This window comes from Antechinus flavipes, chromosome 3, assembly GCF_016432865.1.
Source record: "Antechinus flavipes isolate AdamAnt ecotype Samford, QLD, Australia chromosome 3, AdamAnt_v2, whole genome shotgun sequence".
Classification (NCBI taxonomy): domain Eukaryota; kingdom Metazoa; phylum Chordata; class Mammalia; order Dasyuromorphia; family Dasyuridae; genus Antechinus; species Antechinus flavipes.
Window position 1 is genome coordinate 494,759,636 of NC_067400.1, and position 21,912 is coordinate 494,781,547.

The window sequence follows — 21,912 nt, forward strand, 5'->3', positions numbered from 1 at the left end:
ACTTTATATCACATACTAAACATAAGAATTCTAGATTTAGAGTTGAAAGAGACAAAAGTTTCTTCAATGGTATCCACTGTGATTAAAAATTATGTTCATCTGAATCCAAAAGACATCAACCTGATCTTTCAACTTAAGAAGATCAAGTAAGTCTGCCAAAAGACTTTTGCATTATCCTCAAAACAAAACCAAAAAGTCCTCAAAATTACTAAGTATGGCTCCTATTTCACAGAGAAAAATTTATCTAAAAATCCTGATTATAGCTCTTTTCTCATTATCTCTAGCATTACTCAGATTGCTTAAATGCTTGGACTTTGTTATATCAACTGAACATAACTTCACACTTTACTAGCAAAGACCTTCTTTGACCAAGTTTCTGTTCCTCTTTCTCCAAGGTATTAACAAGTCAAACCAGAGTATAATATCTGACCACTCTTTAAATTTAAGGCCAGAAAACCAATCTTGACAATTATGCCCTCTCTGTGGGGTCCCCAAAAACATCCCACTAAAAGCTCTATTGTTATAACCCTACCAGCACATACAAAAGATGGAAGTGGTTTCAGAAGGCAATAATTTTTTATGTCATTTTTTTTTCTGTATTTGAAAGCATCTTTCAATGCAAGAGCCCCATTTACTTCATTTTTGCCTCTACAGTTTGCCTATCCTGACTTCCCTTCTGTGTAAAACTTTTTGCTCTACCACTAGGAATGTGTGTGTGTGTGTGTGTGTGTGTGTGTGTGTGTGTGTGTGTATTATCACTTTCCTGTATGTGTGATAGGAAATCAGTGCTCCTACGAACTAGTGATCCCTCCATTTGATCTGAAGATATATTTTTTGCTTCCAACTTTTTGGAAAGGATAAGAGATAAGGGAATTGAAGAAACCACATAATGGAACTCTTCTGTACCTTTTATGACATTCTTATACACTCTTGGCTACCTAGACTTGTGTCATCTATCATATATTTCTTTTCTATTAGATTCAATGCCCTTCATCCTACTAGCTGCCAAATGATATCCTTCTTTTTAACAAGGGTATATAAAGCCTTAACACTCAATCCAGTCATTTCTCACTCTAACACTCACAGTAACAGTAAATAACAGACAAGTGGCCAAGAATGGAGAAGATTATAGGGAGTTGAAGCCTTAGAAAAAAATTTGGACAAGACATTTGATCAAGTAAGAGTAAGAGATGAGGGAAATATAACAAAAAGTTTTGCATGTGTGTGTGTGTATGTGTATGTTTTGTTTGCAAAGAAAAGCTTCCTAATCAATAGTATCTAAAAGGGGCATAGGTAGGCTAATTTGAGAGATCAGCTACTCTTCATCAGGAATCTTCACGCAAACTCTTGGTGACCATTTAGTCAAAAATGTTATAGAGAGAATTATTGATCAAGTTTGAATGAGGACAGCTGGGGACATAGTAGATAGAGTGATAGACCTGGAATCAAGAAGTCTTCTCTTCCTGAGTTCAAATCCAATCTTAGACGCTAACTGTGTGACATTGGTAAGTCACTTAACTCTGTTTATCTCAATTTTTTCATCTATAAAATGTACTGGAGAAGGAAATGGCAAACCACACAAGTATCTTTGTGAAGTAAACCCTGACCAAGGTCATGAAAAGTCAGACACAACTGAAAAATGACTGAACAACAAAACTAATTGTATTGGGTTGGCTTTTAGGTTCATTTGAACTCTGTCAACATGTGATTCTGTTTTGTAGGGTACTGGCCCTACTTAGGTGATACTTGGGCCAAAGAGACTGAAAACCCTTGATTTTAGAAGTGTTTCTAAATGTTACATAAAGTAAATAATTATAGGAACTAGCACAGAGTCAGGGCAGAAGGCAAGACCTTAATTAAAGTTCTTTTTTCTCATACATAATTGTTGTGTCCTTCTGGCTGTCCTTGGTGAGGCACCATATGTTGTGATACAGGAGTTACCTGTCAGTGACTGCTGGAGGTCTAACTCAGACTTATAGAATGGATCTCTTACTATAAGAGGATGATGATGACACAAGGAGACTGAGAAGTCAGAGAACAGCAACTGCCTCTCAGTCTCCTTGTATCATCATCATCATCCTCTCACATGAAGAGATCCATTCTACAGGTCTGAGTTAGACCTCCAGCAGCCATGGCAGGTGGCTCCCGTATCACAACACATAATAGATGTGTCTTCTTGAACAAATCACTTAACATCTCAGTACACTCAGAACTAACTAAAACTATTAATTTACAGAAGAATTGCCAGTCTTCTTTAGTGGAGAAAGTTTCCACACTGGAATTTTCTAACTGATAAAACCATCGGTACTCTAATCGTCACCCCTAAATCAAGAAGAAAAATAGTACTAGAATGAATGAATGGATTTAATGAATCGAATTTAATAATACTTAAAAGGAGCAAGCTACATCAATCAAATCAGTGGCTTTTCTTATCAATTTGGCAAAGAAAATAGAGAAAGCAGGATAAAAGTTTTTATTTCAAAGTAAAATTTATATCATTTGCATTTATTGATATGCTTAATGATTGAAAGTCTAATTAACAAATGTGCTATTACCAGCTAAACTTAAATATTTAACGCTACCAATTTGGAATATGTGTATATTAGAGAAGCCAAGCCCAATGAAATTCACAACAGAAAAAGATAGACAAACATTATGTGAATTCATTAGCATTTGAAAAGGCAAATTTTAGAGAAGAATATTTTACATTTATCTGGACTAATATTAATTTTGTATCATAAACTCACCCAAAGTGTAGTACTTCACATTGTCTCCCACAGAAGTCAGGTCTTTCAAAGTATCATTTGCATCTATGATGCTCTGGGCTTTGGAAGCATGCCAAAATGCCATGAACCTAGCAATGAATGATGCTGCAAAAATGGCTAACATACCAAAATCCAGCATGTTCCATAACTCAAACAAATATTCCTTAGGTCCTTGGGACCAAATTTCTTTACATTCAGCCCATATCATTCCTGTGAATGAAAAGAGAAAAAATCACGTTTACATTTTTAAAAAGTAAACACTGACTCTTTAATGCTGCTAGTAGGGTGAAGCTCTTTTGATTATCAGTAGAACACTTCAGTGAATATTTTATTTTCTCAAATCATCTTCTGAGGAAAGTAAAAAATTATTTTTGAACTTTAATTCATATAAGCTTGGAAGCAAAAATAAAATAAAAATTGTTTATTTTCTTCCAGTATAGACAGAAGAAGGAGGTAAAAGTTCAAGTGTTCAAGTCCAAGACTCTCCTTTTATATAGTTAAAAATAAATTCCTCAACTTAGAGAAATGGCTCTAAACCAGGATAGTCATAAAAAGAGACAGCTTTTGAAACTAGATCTCTGACGTCAGCTAGGTGAGGCAATGAATAGAGTTCCAAACCTGGAGCCATAAAGACTCATCTTCCTGAGCTCAAATCTGGTCTCAATCACTTACTTCTTGTGTGACCCTAGGCAAGTCACTTAACCCTGTTTACCTCAATTTCTTCTGCTATAAAATGAGCTGGAGTAGAAAATGGCAACGTACTCCAGTATCTTTACCAAGAAAATCCCAAATAGGGTCATAAAGAGTCATAAATGTCTGAAAATGACTGAATAACAACAATCTCCAACTACAAATCCAGTGCTTAGTAATACAACATTATATGTTCAGGACTTGAAGAATGGAAGGCAGAATCCCCAACTGATAGATCAAAAGAGTGCCAAACCAGAAGCCATAAAGACTCATCTTTCTGTGTTCAAATCTGGTCTCCATAACTTAATTGCTGTGTGACCCTAGGCAAGTCACTTAGTCCTGTTTATCCCAGTTTCTTCTGCTATAAAATGAGTTGGAGGAGAAAATGGCAAAGTACTCCAGTATCTTTGCCAAGAAAATCCCAAATAGGATCATAAAGAGTCAGAAATGTCTGAAAATGACTGAACAACAACCATCTCCAACTATAAATCCAGTGTTTGATAATACAATGTTTAGGACTTGAAGAATAGAATATCAAAAGATATGAGCTATCCCCAAAGGGCTATAAAATCATACATATCTTTTGAACTAACAATATAACTAGTAGGCATAAATCCCAAAAGAGATTTTTTAAAAATAGGAAAAGAACTGACACCTACAAAACTATTTAAAACATCTTTTTCCCCTTCAAGCCATAGAATTAGAAGTTGAGGGGATGCCTATCAATTGGAAAATGGCTGAATAAATGGTGGGAGATAATTATGATGGAATATTATTGTTCCATGGGAAATGATGGGCAGGATTCTCTCAGAAAAACATGAAAAAATTTCTATGAACTGAGAAAAGTGAAATGTGTACAAAGTAATAGCAATGTTGCGAATGACTTGGCTCTTTTCAGCAATACAATGATCCAAGACTACTCTGAAGGACTTATGATGAAAAATGCTACCCATATCCAAAGAAAAAACTTATGTGTCTTAATACAGATTGAAGCATAGTTTTTTTTTTATTTTTCTTGAGGGTTTTTTTGGTGGGGAGGGAAGATTGATGTTTCTTTCACAATATGACTTTTATGGAAATGTTTTGTATGACTTCACATGTCAGTAGGGAGAGAGAATCTAGAACTCAAAATTAAAAAAAAAAAACAAATGTAACTGTGGGAAATAAAAACTTTAAAAAATATTAAAGGAAAAATAAACAAATTAATCACAAGAAAGAAAAGAAAATATACTCACTTTCTGTTAAAAAAAAAAAAGACAGCTTTCCTTTACCTGGGTTTTGAAAGTTACCCTCAAAGGTGTGCTAGAGTGTATGTATGTGTGTATATGTTCTTGTGTGACCCTAGGCAAGTCACTTAACCCTGTTTACCTCAATTTCTTCTGCTATAAAATGAGCTGGAGTAGAAAATGGCAACGTACTCCAGTATCTTTACCAAGAAAATCCCAAATAGGGTCATAAAGAGTCATAAATGTCTGAAAATGACTGAACTCAAATTAATCACAAGAAAGAAAAGAAAATATACTCACTTTCTGTTAAAAAAAAAAAAAGACAGCTTTCCTTTACATGGGTTTTGAAAGTTACCCTCAAAGGTGTGCTAGAGTGTATGTACACACACACATACACACACACATATATATATATATATATATATATATTATATATATATATATATATTCTCTTTGCCAAAGAGAATCTTAGTTGTGAGGAACCCTACATATTATCTAGTCCAATCTCCCATCAAATACAGGAATGATTCACACAGTTCTCTGAAAATGTGTTCATTGTTCCGCAGTTTGAATCTTCTAGGGGTGGGGAGATTACTATTTCACATCACAATCTCCTTTACTGCTAGAACTTTATAACCCTATTTGCTTTAGAAAAAAATTCTCCTCTATATGACAGACTTTTGATTATTTTAAAACAGAGATCTAGATCTCTAAGTTTCTCTTCAGTCTAATATCCTCTTAATTTATGTTCTTTAGTTAAGCTTTTAAAGAGCAGTTCCCTATAATTGAACCAGCATTTTAAATATGTTTTGGCCTTTGCTAAGTTCAGAAGTATTGTTATTCATCTAGTTCTGGACATTGCTTTCTAATACAACTTAGTAATGTATTCATTTTATTAAAATTTACATCACGATGTTGGCTATTATGGAGCATGATTCATATTTTCAAAAACAATATTTCCCTCTTTATTTATAATATTGATTTCACATCATTGTTGGGCCTTCACATTTATATTTGTTAAAGTTTGTCTTCATAATTTTGGATATTTTAGTCTATTGAATTCCAGTTGAATTCTTCTATATCTTCTACATGGACAATAAATTCTCTTTTTTGACATTTTTACACACAGATTTAATTTATCTTCTATATTCAAATGTTCAATTCAAGTCAACAAAAAATTAATTCTGTCCCTAACATTTAAAATGTACTGTTGCACACACTATGGGTAAAAATTAGGTTATCAATCTGGCAAAGCATATAGATGATAAATGAATTCATGACAACTATTGAAATCACCATCTGAAAGAGCATACAGAGAAAATACCGTATCTATAACAGTGTCCAAGTAGAGAGCTCATAGTTAATGTGAATGTCATGGATTATGATCTTGTAAAAGAGATTGAAGAATTGTTCAGAATATAGGAAAAGAACCAGAATGAGACTCATGTCATTAAAAAAAATAGAAAGAGGATAGTATCAAATAGGAGAGGGTCATAAATATGTTAAAATGATGCACATAGGTCAAAAAAAGATAAGTATTAAGAAGTCATTGGATTTGGCCTTCAAGAATCATTGATAACTTTCTGTTAAGTGATTCCATTAGAAGTCAGGTTACAGAAGGTTTAGGTGTTTAGACAAAAAGTTTACCATTAGCTTCTTTTTTTTCCATGTAATTTTACTGGGAAAGGGAGAAGAGCTACAGGAGAGAAGTTAGCCAAGATGATGGGTTCTAGTGAGGGTGTTGTATTAGAAAAGGAATCAATAAATAGTTACTAAAGAGTAAAGAGAAAAAATTAAATTCTGTTATATTAAGATCTTAATACTGATGAAAACATATCTTTGTACTTGACTTGAGCACTAATTTTGACCAAGGGGAGAATACCTACAAGTCTATTTAGATTGGCTGAGGAACATGTTCACACTTTCTAGATCCCATATAAAACTAGTGAAGATTTTAAAGAGATAGCAGACAAAGTTCTTTTTGGACTCCTGAATGACTAATGTGAGCCCTCAAAGCTGTAGACATATAGACCAATCCCAATACTTTCTTTGACTTTCAGTGCTTACTACTCTGGAAACTGTTAATAGTGAATGCTCCATCCAAATCCTAATCCAATAGTGATACTGTTATCTTTTTTTGCTTGAGTGTAGGTGTTTGTTTATTTTATGCTCAAGCCAAAAAGTTCCTTTACTTTTATGGGTTCTTTGATCTGTTCTATTCTATAAAATTTCCTAGATTTCCAAGATTCTAGACTCTAGGTTTCTATTACTTTAAAAAAAAGAGATGAAATATCTATTTATGATAGTCTTTTGTGTTTGGAGAGAGAGAGCTAGAAATGACAAGTTAAGTGCTACCTTAACTTAAAGGTTATTAAGTAATACTCCCTAACTTAGGTAACTCCCCTAAACTTCCCCCTTGTGATAAAGAAATGAAGGCACAAACACCCTTTTATAGTTTTTTGTTCCCCACAAAGGTTAGAAATCCATAATATCTCTTGAAGAGGACAGATCCTTTATTATATATCCACCTATACCATGAGAAATCTAGCCATGGATATGTATGTTAAACAAGTTTAGATATTATCCACATTATCTACATTTATTTTCCCCCATATATCTTACATTGAGAGTTTTTTTACAGAAATATTTTTGTACAAATATTCTTAGTTATTTCTCTTGCAAGAAATTTTCTTTTGTTTTTCTATTTTCTTTTTAAAAACACACTAACAAATTAGAGATATGTTCAAGCTGACTTCCCTAACTTCTGCTTTGAGGGCTCCCAATAGCTATTTAAATGTCTATTCTTGCCTCTCTTAAACCCATTATTCCAATTTGCTTCGTGGTTTTATATAGTTCCCCAAAGGATACGATCAACTACTTCAACCAATCTGAAGAGACTTCTCATTATTAGTGAACAATATAAAGATATGTTCTTACATGATAAATAAATCAGAGCTAGTTGGGGTTGCGTGATTTTGAACTTACCCTTACAATTAAGACAATATGTTGAAGAAAATGGAAGGGGGTGGAATCAAAATGAAAGGTAGAAGATTGGAATTGATGTCAATAAAGGTGCACCTCTCCATCAGATCAATAGTAAGAAAGTAAATGAGAAATATGAGAAAATAAGTGCCTTTTTTTCTCTAAAATTTAGTAGAAATATTTGTAGGTTTATATCAGCCTGTTATCCATTGATCTTTATTGAAAGAAGCAATCTTTCACTATTCCTGCAGGGAGATATAACAGTATTTTTGCAAGAATAAACATTAATGAGTAAAACAAATATAGGTTTCAGCAATTGATCTTAGAGTTTTACTGAACTATGGTGGAAAAATATTAATAGTAAATACTTAGTTAACAGTACTTCCTATATACCATTATTTAAAATGATTTGAGAAAATTCTCACTGAAATCAAATACAAAGGTCAGTGAACTGATATTTTCCTAGTAAAATCTTTTTATTCCTCCACAAATAAAAAAGACTAAATAAATATTCATTGACCAGAAACATCCAGTGTAGCAAAATGCTACACAGTTCAAATTCCACTAACACATCTAATTTACGGAAAAGGTATTATTTATGATGGGATAGCTGTACAAGAGTGAAAAAAGACAAACCTATAGACAGTGTTTGAATTTTTGGTGAAGTAACTCTATGAAATATTAAAGAACCAGATAAGGTCATTTTCCTGATGGATATGACCTTGATGGAAGTTTTATTTTTTAAAAGCACATATGAAATATTTTTTTATTTTATAATTGTAAAAAAGATTTATTTTTAAAATGTGAGTTTATGGTGCAATGGAACATTACTGTGTTGTAGGAAACAAAAAACATGATGAATATACTACACAGAAATACAATATACACAAGGATATACAATGATATAAATAGAAATAACAAAAACAAAACAAAATAAAATTCTGCAAAATTAAAGTGACTAAGTTTCATCTCAAATAAAAGATATGAGAAGACAATTACCCCCTGTTACAGTGAAGAAATGGAGTGTGATGGAGGCAAGATACTGCATGTAGCATCAGACATTTTTTAACATAAACTTTATTTTCATGTAAGGTTTTTTTTTCATTTTTTCCCACATTTTATTGCAAGGAATGATTTTCTGAGGAGAGAGTTGAGAAAGAATACAAAATTTACTTTTAAAAATAAATGGGTGGCCAAGATAAAGTCAAAATGAGTACATGATTTAGACACAAACCAAATTAGTAAATTAGGCAAATTAGGAGAATAAAGGATAGTTAACCTGTTAGATCTTTGGGGAAAGGACACATTTATGACCAAAGAAGAAATAAAGAAAATTATAAAATGTAAAATGGATAATTTTGAATATATTAAATTAAAAAGGGTTTGCAAAAACAAAATCAATACAGCCAAGATTAAAAGGGAAGCAGAAAGCTGAGAAATAGCAAGTGCTTTTGATAAAGTTGTCATTACTAAAATATATGGAGAATTAAGTCAAATTTATGAGAATCCAAGTCATTTCTCAATTGATAAGTGGTCATAGGATATGAGCAGATAATTTTTAAATGAAGAAATCAAAATCATCTATAGACACATGAAAAAATGCTCTAAATCAGTATTATTAGTGAAATGCAAATTAACTCAACTCTGAGGTATCACCTCATACCTATCATATTGGCTAAGATGACAGGAAAAGATAAAAAGAATAATGATAAATTTTGGAGGGCATGTGGGGCACTAATGTATTGTTGGTAGAGTTGTGAACTTATCCAGTCATTCTGGAAAGCAATTTGGAATTATGCCTAAAGGGCTATAAAACGTTGCTCATCCGTTGATCCAATAGTGTCATTACTGGGTCTATATCTCAATGAGATCATAAAAAGAAGAAAAAGGACCCATATGTGCAAAAATGTTTATAGTAGCTCTTTTTGTGGTGGCAAGGAATTGGAAAGTGAATAGATGCCCATCAAACGTGAAATGACTGAATAACTTAAGACATTTGAATATAATGGAATACTATTGTTCTATATGAAATGATGAGCAGGATGATTCCGGAAAAGCCTAGAGAGACTTACATCAACTGATGCTAAGTTAAGCAAATATAATCAGGAAAACATTGTACATAGTAACAGCAAGATTGTATGATTTTTAATTTTGATGACTTAGCTCTTCTCAATAATACAGTGATCCAAGACTATTCCAGTAGTATAGAAAATGCTATCTACATCCAGAGAAAGAACTATGAACACTGAATGCAGATCAAAGCATACTATTTTCGTCTTTTTTTAATTGTTTGGTTTTGTTTTCCTTTTTATGTTTTTTTCCTTTTTGTTCTGATTTTTTCCCAACATGACTCATATTGAAATATATTTAAAATGATTGCACATAATATAATCTATATCAGATTGTTGTCTTGGGAAGAAGGAGGTAAAGGAAGTAGGAGAAAGAAAAATTGAAACTCAAAATCTTACAAAAATGTATGTTGAAAACCATCTTTACAAGTAATTGGAAAATTAATGTGTTATTAAAAATTTTTTAAAGTGGGTGAGGATCCCTCTGAAAACAATGGTTAGATTGTGAAGTACAGTAGTGAACAAAACATTCTTATACATAAAATAATTTATCTATTAAGTCACTGAAAACATTACTTCTTTTCTATCTACAAATCATATTTATTTCTATAGCTAATCTTAATGTTAGCCTTAAAAAAGACCTACTTTCTGTTTCTTTATCTATAAAATGAATGATTCTTAAGGTAGCTTCTAGCTCTGTGATGGAAGATCACAGGGATTAGATCAACTCTTCTCAGCTAATTGGTTACATTGTAAAGAACAACTTTAGGATTATAACTGCACATAATAAAAACAATGTGACTTGGGAAAAAGTATAAAGATTGAAGATAATTTGCCATAAAACATGTAGCTATAATATAACAAAAAAATTGTGAAAAGTCATGATAACTTCATGAAATCATCTAGATTATTCCCTGAATTACAGAAGTTTCCTGTTTAAAACCATCTAGTGTTTTCCATTGTTGTCCTATATAAGATCACCACATCCTTAAATTGGTCAAGAAAATTCAAGGTTTCTGATTCCTATAGCACATGTTAATGAGCCTATAGGAGATTTTAGGTTGCTCTGGGACTGAAGTCCTGACTCTTCTGAATGTTAATAGCAGCTTTGTGAAATTATGATCAGCAGGATTTGGCTCATAATTTCCTATTGAATTCCCTTTTTATACATTCTTTAAATATATGAAAAACATAACTCATGTGAGGAGAATATGAAGCTGGTAATGAACACAAAACAACAGATCCTTAAAGACACAAAAGAAATCATAGCATTTGGTGCATTTTTCCCCTTCATATGGCATACATTTGTATGCGTTTAGTCTGAAGGAATCAGTGTCATTCAGTCCAACTGCTAGGGCTGCAAAACTAAATTATAATGGAAAATTAGACTTTACCTATTACCCAGGATATAATGAGCATCTCCATCCATGAGAAGCAGGATGTTTTCATCCTGAACAGCTGTTTTGCATTATCTGTGCTAGTTTCATTAGGGAGGAGTTTGGTGCCTTCAAATCTGTCAGCTGCATTCATGACTAGAAGTCCCAGGAAAATGGTGAAAGAGGCAGCATGTGCTACAAACTTCATGAATGGTCCACGCATTATCCTCCCCATCTGTAGCATATCACAGAACACACACCAAGACAGAGTCAACTAAATTTTATATACTTAAGGGAAAAAAGTGAAGATGTTACACTTACATGCAATAGTGTTTACAAAATTCATCTGTATGGTGCTTAAATTAAACGCAGAAATATAAAGGATTATTTTTCTGGAACTTCTTTCTTTACTTACATATAATTTTCTGTGTTTGAAATATTGAGAATTTTTTTTGTTAAGGCAAATCTTGATACTATTACTATGTATTTCAAAAGCATTCTTTATATAGTAGCTTTATTTTAAAAATGAACACATATAATTGGATGCAGGCATGAAAATAAGCCCACAAATATTGATCTAGTTATATGAAAATGTATAATTGATTGATCATTATTTGATTTATTTGTACCATTTCATTTATTTAATTTTCATATATGGAATTCAGGCCACAGATGAAGAAGATATTTTGTTCATATTTCAATCATTTTTCCAAAAATAATTGTGATTGATACCATCCTATCTCTTTGGCAGAGCACCAAAACATATAAAAGCAAAATACTCTTGTTTGTGGCAAAACATTAATCTTATCTTGTCAGACAATTGATACAGAAGTGAGATGTTTTAATGATATGCATAGTTATTTTTCCTCCTCCATCTCATTTGGCAATAGAACTGACTACATCATAGTAAATTAGAGCTAGAAAAGGCAATTCAGTACAACTTCCTCTTTTGATAGGTGAAACAGATACAAATTCCCAGGCTTCTCTATATGCTATAAAATACTCAATTGAAAATAATGTCTACCATTTTTTATTCCATTTAACAATATCAATAGCATGAGAAATTTGCTGCCTGTTAGTTTAAGTAAAAGATATGGTGGGAGGAGAAACTGGCTGAAATGAAGTCTTTTGATATGTAGAAATACTATTAATTCACAAACATTTGCTCCTTATTACAAATAATCAGGAACTATGTATTTTAAAAGATATTCTTGCTTTTCTGACTTTCAGTGATCTTGGATAACATATTCTAGGTCTTTATTTGCATGTCTTTGGCCTCCTACTTCTGTCTATTATAGAGCATAAACATCATGATCAAGTAAATTAATATGGAGAGTTTATCTAATAAACTGGGGAAGATTTCTTTTTAAATATTACTCATGCCTATACATATGTATATAACACTCACTTATATGGAATATTTATAGCACAAAATGCTTATATTAAAATAATGCATTAAAAATGTGACCTAAAGCAAATATGTAGCCCACCATACTCGCTTCCTGAACCAGATTAAAATTTAATTGGGAAATTTTTAACAACACAAATTAAAACATGATAGAGTATAAATAATGTCAATATGTGAGTTTTTAAGTCAATATGCAGTCCATAGTGTTCCCTATTATGGATTAGTGACATTATTTCTATTTGAGCTTGACACTACTGTAAATACAACTATGGTATGATCATAAATATATTCATAAGTTTCAGGGAAGAATGATGGAGGAAATTCCTCACTGGGAATTTCTTACATCACTAAAAACACAGTTCATCCTCCACTCCCCAAACACACACACACACACACACACACACACACACACACACACACACAGCCAAAGTCTTACTCAAATGAAGATTGCCATTACAAGGCAAGATCTGGGAAAACCAAGTAAGCCAAAAAATTTTTAGGTAAGAGCCTATTAATGGATTAAATATGACCCAACAACCACCTGACTAAATTCAGAAAGATTTTAACAGCAAAAACTTTAGGTGCAAGTTAATGAATTTTTTTTAGCCATTGTAACTCTCTATGGCCTAATAATAAGGCACAGAGTAATTCTGATATATAAGTTCAAGGAATTTCTATATTAATGCAATCAAAGGTCATTAATGTACTCTAACATATAATGTAATGTGTATTATTTAATAAAATAATATTTTATTAGGTGCTCATTCATAAGTTAATCAGGATTTGTTAATACAGGTAATTCTTAGCACCAGACCTTTCACATGGATGGAATGGAAGGAAATCACTTTTTTCTAAAATAATTAGAGAACAAAAAGCAATAAATTTTGTTGGAGAGTGACAGATTGTTTTTATTAGGTATTCAGGGAAAAAAGAAAATAAAGAAACAAGATTGATTTTTAAAAGTTAAGAATAACACTTTGGAAGAAAATAAAGTGTTATTTAAATAAGAAAAGAGAAACTGTCAAGACGAACAGGGATATAGTTGACCTGACATAATTTTCATAGTTATTATGGTTAATGCTATAATTTATTAATAATTCATTTATTATAAAAATATGAAAATATTATTCTTCAATCTACATTCCATCTCCATAGTTCTCTCTCTGTAGGTTGATGGCATTTCCCATACCAAGTGTGTTGGAAATGTTTTGGATCAGCAATTTGCTGAGAAGAGCTAAGTCTATCATAGTTGGTCAACACATAATTGTACAGTGTTTTCTCTGAACTGAAATGTTTAAGTTTACCAACTTACCCTACTGCATGGAGCAAACCAGTAAATCAGTGCCAGGAAGGGCAAGCCAACTGCCACAGCAATGACCACTAGAAATTTGACAGCAATTGTCTGCTGCCTTAAACCTGAGAGATTCTCATACCAAATGGAGAGAAGCTGTTGCTGGCAGTTTGGATGGGCTACGAACTGGAACAGAGATAAAATGAAAGGAAATGATTAATAGAAAATGATTTTAGAAAATAATAATAGAAAATAAACATATCCTACATTTTTATTTAAATATATCATTTTGAACTCTCTAAGGAGAATTATACTATGTCATATACAAAATGTGAAAAGTGACCACATGAGAACTATCATATAATAGTGATTCAAAAAGTCACAGTTTTTCAGAGTTGAAAGGCTTAGGGTAGATTGAATGAATGAACCAATCAATCATTCCAATTCATTTAAAATAACTCCCTTAATCAGATGAGAATACCTAAATGCTGGGGATACAAATGAAAGAAAATGATCCCTGCTTTGTAGGAGCTCACACTATAATTATAAGAGATAACATATCCAGGAGAGTTAAGGTGCAATGCATATAAAAAGGCCCAGAAATCCTTAGGCTCTATTGAGTTTTTATAATGATACTGACAATGGGAAGAGGGAGAATGAGTTCTGAGGACATCTGTAAACTTCAAGGTTTACAGAGGCCTTTATAATCATAACTCATTTGATCATTACAACAATCCTGATGCTGGTACAAATATCCCTGTTTTCAGAGGAAGAAACTCATGATCAAATAATGTAAGTAACTTGTCTATGATTTTAAAGTTAATTAATGTCAAAAACAGGATTTCAATTCAGATCTCTCCTGACTCCAAGTCTAGCATTCTAACTACTATCATATGCTGTCTTTCACTGGCTTTCTCTGTTGATTAAATGCTGCCCATTTAATCATTGAGGTTAGAATTCTACCTGTTAAACATAGTTGCATGGAAGTGTGGGCTTTGACTTTTTTAGAGGGGATAATGTTTAAGCTATCAGTGCATCATCTCTAATCAGCATCAAAACAAACAAATAAACAAGCAAAGGAAACTGGGCTAAATGCCAGAGCTTACTTTTTTGACTTCATATTTAATAGCGAGTTTTAAACGACTAAGGCTTGGACGCCCATGATCACCATTATTAGGGCTCGCTTCAACATCTCCATTCAGAATGGCCTCCACTTCTTCTGTATTTCTGCAAAGATCAAGAAGTCCGACAACAAAATCTTTGCACTGCATTGACAATCTTTTGTAGTCATTCTAGGAAAAGGAAACATAATAACAGAGCTGATTTTACAACTTCAGACTCAAGGAGAAAATTTTCTTGGACCAGAAAATCAGTGAACAATTTCAAAGAAAAAAAAATTAATTCTTTTAATTGCTTTAATATTTCTTACTGAACTGCTACATTAGAATGGCAAAGCATAAAACTTTACTATTATTCTATAATAAAAAATGAATTTTTACCAGCATCTATGTAGAATTGGGGTATATTCTAGCAAAAGTAAACTTTATCAAAATCACAGGATGAGTCAATAACAGGAAAAAAAAGAATAATCTGTGTTCAGACTTTCTCTGGCATTATAAAAATGATTTTATATGAATTATCTCATTTCTTTTCAAATCTCTGTTAGAAAAGACACACATTTGATAAATTCTCACAATATCAACATTTCCAATCTACTACTATTATTAATATTACCACTACAATATCCACTCACTTTTTTTTAGTTTTCTAGTTACAAAGAACGTAATATTTTTTCATTAGCTTCTCACAATCAAACTGAAAGATAAACAATTCGAGTATTTTAATTATTACTCCCATTTGACAGATGAGAGTGCTAAAGCACAAAAAGGCTAAATAATTTAAAACTACATGGATAAAGCACAAAATAAATAAGAAAGAAATTAAGGGGGTAAATAGAATTCTAGACAAGTTAAGTATGATAAACCTTTGGAGAAAATTGAATGGAAACAGAACAGAATATACTTTTTTTTTCAGCAGTACATGGAACCTATACAAAAATTGACCATATATTAGGGCATAAAAACTGCAAAATAAAATGGAGAAATAGTAAATGCATTTTTTTCAGATCATGATGCAATAAAAATTACATGTAATAAAAGGCCAAGGGAAAATAGACCAAAAATTAATTGGAAACTAAATAATCTAATCCTAAAAAATGAGTGGGTGAAACAAAAAATCACAGACACAATCGGTAATTTCATCCAAGAGAATGACAATAATGAGACAACATGCCAAAATTTGTGGGATGCAGCCAAAGAAGTTATGAGGGAAAATTTTATATCTCCAGATGCTTACTTGCATAAACTAGAGAAAGAGCAGATCAATGAATTGAGCTTGCTATTTAAAAAGCAAGAAAAAGAACAAATTAAAAACCCTCAATTAAATACCAAATTTGAAATTCTGAAAATAAAAGGGGAAACTAATGAAATCAGTAATAAAACTATTGACTTAATAAACAAAACTAAGAGTTGGTTTTATGAAACAAATATTTAGTTAATTTGATTAGAAAATGGAAAGAAGAAAATCAAATTTTTAGTATCAAAAATGAAAAGGAAAAACTTTCCACTAATAAAGAAGAAATTGAAGCAATAATTAGGAGTTATTTTCCTTAACTATATGTAATAAATTTGATAATTTAAGTGAAATGAAGGAGTACTTACAAAAATATAGATTACCCAGATTAACAGAAGAGGAATAAATTACTTAAATAGTCCTATTTTAGAAAAAAGAAATAGAACAAGTTATTAATCATCTTCCTAAGAAAAAATTTCCAAGACCAGATGGATTTACATGTGAATTTTACCAAACATTTAAATAACAATTAATTCCAAAATTATGCAAACTATTTGAAAAAATAGGGAAAGGAGTGTGGAGTTCTTGTTTTTCTTTATAATATAATATAATATGATGGTTCTCTCTAGGAGAAAGCAGGTTTTTCAGGGGAGGTTTTCTGGAGGCAGCCTTAGTTGCAGTTGAAAGTAATAATCACCTCAAAATGCAGCCAGGTGATAAAGGTTCAGATCTTTTATTGCCTCCAATATAGCCCAGTTAGCTTAGAGACCTATCTCTCTGCTTGGTTCCAAGAGCTCCCTCTGAATGTCTTCAAATCCAAAGATTTGTCCTTCAGCCCAGCCAGCACAAAGGTGAATCTGTCTTGCCTCTGAGAGGGAGCTTCTGGCTCTTAATCTCCCAGAGTGCTCCTCTTCGATCCCAGTCAATGTTCCGAAGTAAAATTCCTCACTCAGAGAGAGCTTCTGGCTGAACTCACTTGACGTTCCCCTCTCAATCTAAATTCAGCTGAACTCTCTCTCTCTTTGGTTCCAAGAGCTCTTGAAGCTTTGTCCTTTGCTTCTGCCTCTGCCTCCAGCCAGCACCAAGGTAAAAGTTGTAATGAATCTTTCTTGCCTCTGAGAGAGAGTTTCTGACTCTTCCAGAGTGCTCTGTGTCTGGCCCAGAGTGCTCCTCTCCAATCTAATTCAGCTGAACTCTCTTGAGTGGGCTTATATATGACTCTTCTGAGAGAATGGGATTATGGGTTTTCTCCCAAAGTGCTCTCTGGCCCTAAGACCTTCAAGGGAGGTGTGAATTCACAAAGTTACAAAGTTTACTTTGTGAATCTCCCATACTTGTGAACTCCAATGAGTAAAGGTGTGAACACAAGTATTATATCAATTAGTTCTACTTAGTACCTTGTTTCAGGTTCTGGCCCCAAACATCTCCTTGTAAGATCACATACTGAATCATGCTAAATTAGATAATTATTGTCTCTATCAACTCTAATGACTTAACAGTTTGTAAAGATTCCAAAAAAGGAGTCCTACCAAATTCCTTTTACGACACAGATTTGGTGTATTAATAGCATTTTACTTTTCAAAATACATGTATTTCAATATTCATACTTGCAAAATCTTATGTCTCAAATTGTTCTCCCTCCCTCCGTCCTATAGGAAGCAAGTAATCCAATATAGGCTAAACAAGCAATTCTTTTAAACATATTTCCACATGTATCATTCTGCACAAGAAAAATCAGATTAAAGGGGGGAAATGAGAAAGAAAAAACAAGGAATCAAACAACAACAAAAAAGTGAAAATATTATATTGTGATTCACATTTCATCCCCACAGCCCTCTCTTTGGATACAGATGGCTCTCTCCATTACAAGTCTATTGGAATTGGCCTGAATCACCTCATTGTTGGAAAGGCCCAAATCCATCACAGATAATCATCACACAATCTCATTGCTGTGTACCATGTTCTCTTGGTTTTCTTCACTTAGCATCACTTCATGTAGGTCTCTCCAGCCCTCTCTGAAATCATCCTGCTGATCATTTCTTATAGAAAAACAATATTCCATAACCTTTATATACCATAATTTATTCAGCCATTCTCCAACTGATGAGCATCCACTCAGTTCCCAGTTCCTTGCCACTACAAAAAGGGCTGCCACAAACATTTTTGCACATGTGGGTCCTTTTCCCTTTTTTATGATCTTTTATCCTTTGTTTTCAAAGACAACCAAAATGACATCACTATATTAGAATTGAGTAACAGTATGTCTGACTGTGGTCGATCAGACCAGTGTGAGCTTAGAATGCTCTGCCACAGATCAAGAACAAATAATCCATATGAACATCTGAGATGGCTTTTCTAATTTAGTATATTTTGTGTTTCCTTTGAGATAATCCAATTCTGCTTTGCTCATAGCACATAGCACCTTCTCTGATGAGATTACACCATGTCAGTCAGTCCTGGTCAGTGTACTCCATGTCATATAATCAATTCTAAAGTTCTTCAGCGATACCTTGAACGTGTGTCCTTGTATCACTTTTTCCGACCACCTTGAGAGTGCTTGCCCTGTGTGAGTTCTCCATAAAAATAGTCTCTTTGGCAAGCATATATTTGACATTCAAACAATGTGGGCAGCCCAACAGAACTGCACTCTCTGCAGTAGAGTTTGAATGCTCTGCAGTTTATTTTGAGAATGGACCTCAGAATGTATTTATCTTATCATGCCAAGTGAACTTCAGCATCCTACTAAGACAATTCCAATGGAAAGGATTCAGTTTCCTGGCATGGTGCTGGTATATTGTCTAGGTTTCACAGATATTAAACAATAAAGTCAGCACAACAGCTTTGCAGATCTTCAGTTTGGTAGTCAGTCTAACGCTTCTCCTCTCCCACACTTTCCTTTGGAGTCTCCCAAACACTGAGGTACCTCTGGCAATGCATAAGCCAACTTCATTATCAATGTGTACATCCCTGGAAAGTATATTGCCAAATAGCAATTCAGAACTTCTCCACTTGCTGGCACTGATGATTCCACATATGAAAGACAGGATGCTAACTGACATCATATATCTGTTTTCTTAATGCTAATTGTCAGGCCAAAATTAGCACAAGCAGTAGAAAATCTTCATCAGATCTTGATCAGATCTTGGTCAGATCTACAGATGTTGTATACAGAATTCTGTTCTGCATTTCTCCTGGAGTTGCTGAGCAGTAAATACTATATAGACTCTTCCTTGGCCCTTCTGAAACCAAAATGGCTTTCAGGTAGATGACCTTCTTCCCACTGTATTAAGGAGGATTCTAGGAAAAAAATTTTGCCAGCAGTGGCTTTTGGAGAGCACCCAATCTATGATTGTCACAGGACAATCTTTTCCCTTTTCCTTTATAGAAATAGACAACAGAGGTATCGTTGAACTCCTGAAGTATAATCGCCTCTTGCCATATAATCTAGAAATTTTCAATCAATTTTGGAGCAATGAACCCTTCTTCTCTCCCCCACCAATCTTGTAAATTTCAGCTGGAATAGAATTAGTGCCAGGTGCTTTGCCACAGAAAAATAACCTAATGGCATTCAAATCCTTTTTTTTCCAGTTGGAATGTTTGTATAACATGAGACTCACTGACCCAGGATTACTCAGCATGGCGTGCTTTCATCATAGAAGGTGCTGTGTTCTATGAGCAAAGCAGAATTAATTTAACTCAGGAAAATAAAACAACAAAAAAAAGATGCACAAAGAGAATCAACCTTAAATGTTCATAAGGACTATTTATGTCTGATCTGTGGCAGAGTATTCTGAGCTTCTATTGGTCTGATCAAACACACTAACTTGACTTTAACACAATTAGGTCATTTTGGTCCTCTTGAAAAAGAAGGACAATAATCAACTAATCAAATGGTTGTCTTCTAGGGTTGTTCTGAGGATAAAATGAGATAATATTTCAAAAGTACTTCAGCCACTTTCTCCTTGGAGCATATGTGTACTTGGACTATGTGTGCATTATATACTCTATGTATAGTATGTACCCTTAGTAAATGCTTGTTCGTAAAAGCTAATTAAGTCACACTGCCTAGTTGCTACATAATTATGATAAATCTATTATCCAATGACTTGATAGTTAATGGGAGGGAGGAAAGAGAAGCACACTGGTAGGGATTTATGATGTAGTATTAGAACTTTACCCCTGTAGCACAGCTTCCTGGTCACACTTATTTCTATGAAATTATTACTTCCTTATACTTGAAAGCTATGTCTTACTTTTTTTAAAAAAAAAAATTTCCCCCAATTTCATTAAAACTATTTTTACATTTGTTTTTAATGTTTTGAGTTCCATACTCTTTCCCTTCCTTCCCATGCCCCCCCCCCATTGAGAAGGCCCATATAAAGTTGTGCAAAAATTTCTGTAAAAGTCATGTTGCAAAAGAAAACAGATTTCTCCCCAATAAAACCCTCAAGAAAAAAAGTTTAAAAAATACACTTCAGTCTATATTTAGACAATCAGTTCTTTTTCTGGGTATGGATACCATGCTTTTTAAATCATAAATCCTTCAAAGTAGTCTTAGATAATTGTATTGTTGAGAATAAATGAATCATTCACAGCTGATTATTCCACAACTTTTCTATTACCATATACACAATACATTTGACTTTGCTTGAGCTCATGGAAGATGTTCCAGATTCTTCTGATAGCATCCTGCTCATCATTTCTTATAGAACAATAATATTTCTTCATAATCCCATACTACAATTTATTCATTCAATCCCCAATTGATGGGCATCCCTTCAATTTCCATTTTTTTCCCTGAGAAAAGAATTCATGCTTCACTTTTGAAGAGATTACAGGCTAACTCAAAGTGCAACCACTGATGATTAGAAATTTTCTCTCAGGAGTAGGGAAACCTGGGGGAATTATTATCAACTACTAATTTGTTCATACAAGGATAGTCTACCTCTCAGATCTGTGGAAAAAAGAGGACATTATAGCCAAAGAAGAACTAGAGAACATTATAAAATGCAAAATGATTAATTTTGATTATGTCACACAAACAAAACCAATACAGTCAAGATTAAAAGGGAAGCAGAAAGCTAGGGAAAATGTTTATATCCAGTGTTTCTAATAAAGGCCTCATTTCTAAAATATAAAGAAAATTGACTCAAATTTATGAGAATGCAAGCCAATCTCCAATTGATAAATGGTCAAATGATATGAACAGACAATTTTCAGATGAAATTAAAGCCATTTCTACTCATATGAAAAAATGATCTAAATTACTATTGATCAGAGAATTGCAAATAAAGACAACTTCACACCTCTTAGATTGGTAAGATGATAGGAAAAAATAATGATAAATATTGGAGTGGATATGGGAAAACTGAGACACATACATTGTTGGTGGAATTGTGAAGTGATCCAACCATTCTGGAAAACAATTTGGAACTATGCTCAAAGTGCTATCAAACTGCATATCCTTTGATCCAATGGTCTCTTCTGGATCTGTATCCCAAAGAGATCATCAAAAAAGAAAAAAAGATCCACATGTGCAAAAATGTTTGTGGCAGCCCTTTTTATAGTGGCAAGGACCTGGAAACTGAGTGGATGCTCTCATTTGAGGAATGGCTAAATAAATTATGGTATATGAATGTTATGTGAATGTAATGGAATATTATTGTTCTATAGGAAATGATGAGCAGGGTGATTTCAGAAAAGCCTTGAAAAATTTACATGAACTAATGCTGAATGGAGTGAGTAGAAACAAG

General features: G+C 33.0%; 1 protein-coding gene across 1 annotated transcript in view; it reads right to left on the reverse strand.

Annotated features, from left to right (window-relative positions):
- TRPC6 (transient receptor potential cation channel subfamily C member 6) overlaps nt 1–21,912 on the reverse strand; it is a 152,327-nt gene that overhangs the window by 41,490 nt on the left and 88,925 nt on the right. Inside the window, exons 3-6 of the mRNA XM_051986853.1 lie at nt 14,914–15,099; nt 13,829–13,993; nt 11,127–11,343; nt 2,748–2,975 (exon numbers count right to left, since the gene is read on the reverse strand). Coding sequence (XP_051842813.1) covers nt 2,748–2,975; nt 11,127–11,343; nt 13,829–13,993; nt 14,914–15,099 — 796 coding nt within the window. The remainder of the gene's footprint in view (nt 1–2,747; nt 2,976–11,126; nt 11,344–13,828; nt 13,994–14,913; nt 15,100–21,912) is intronic.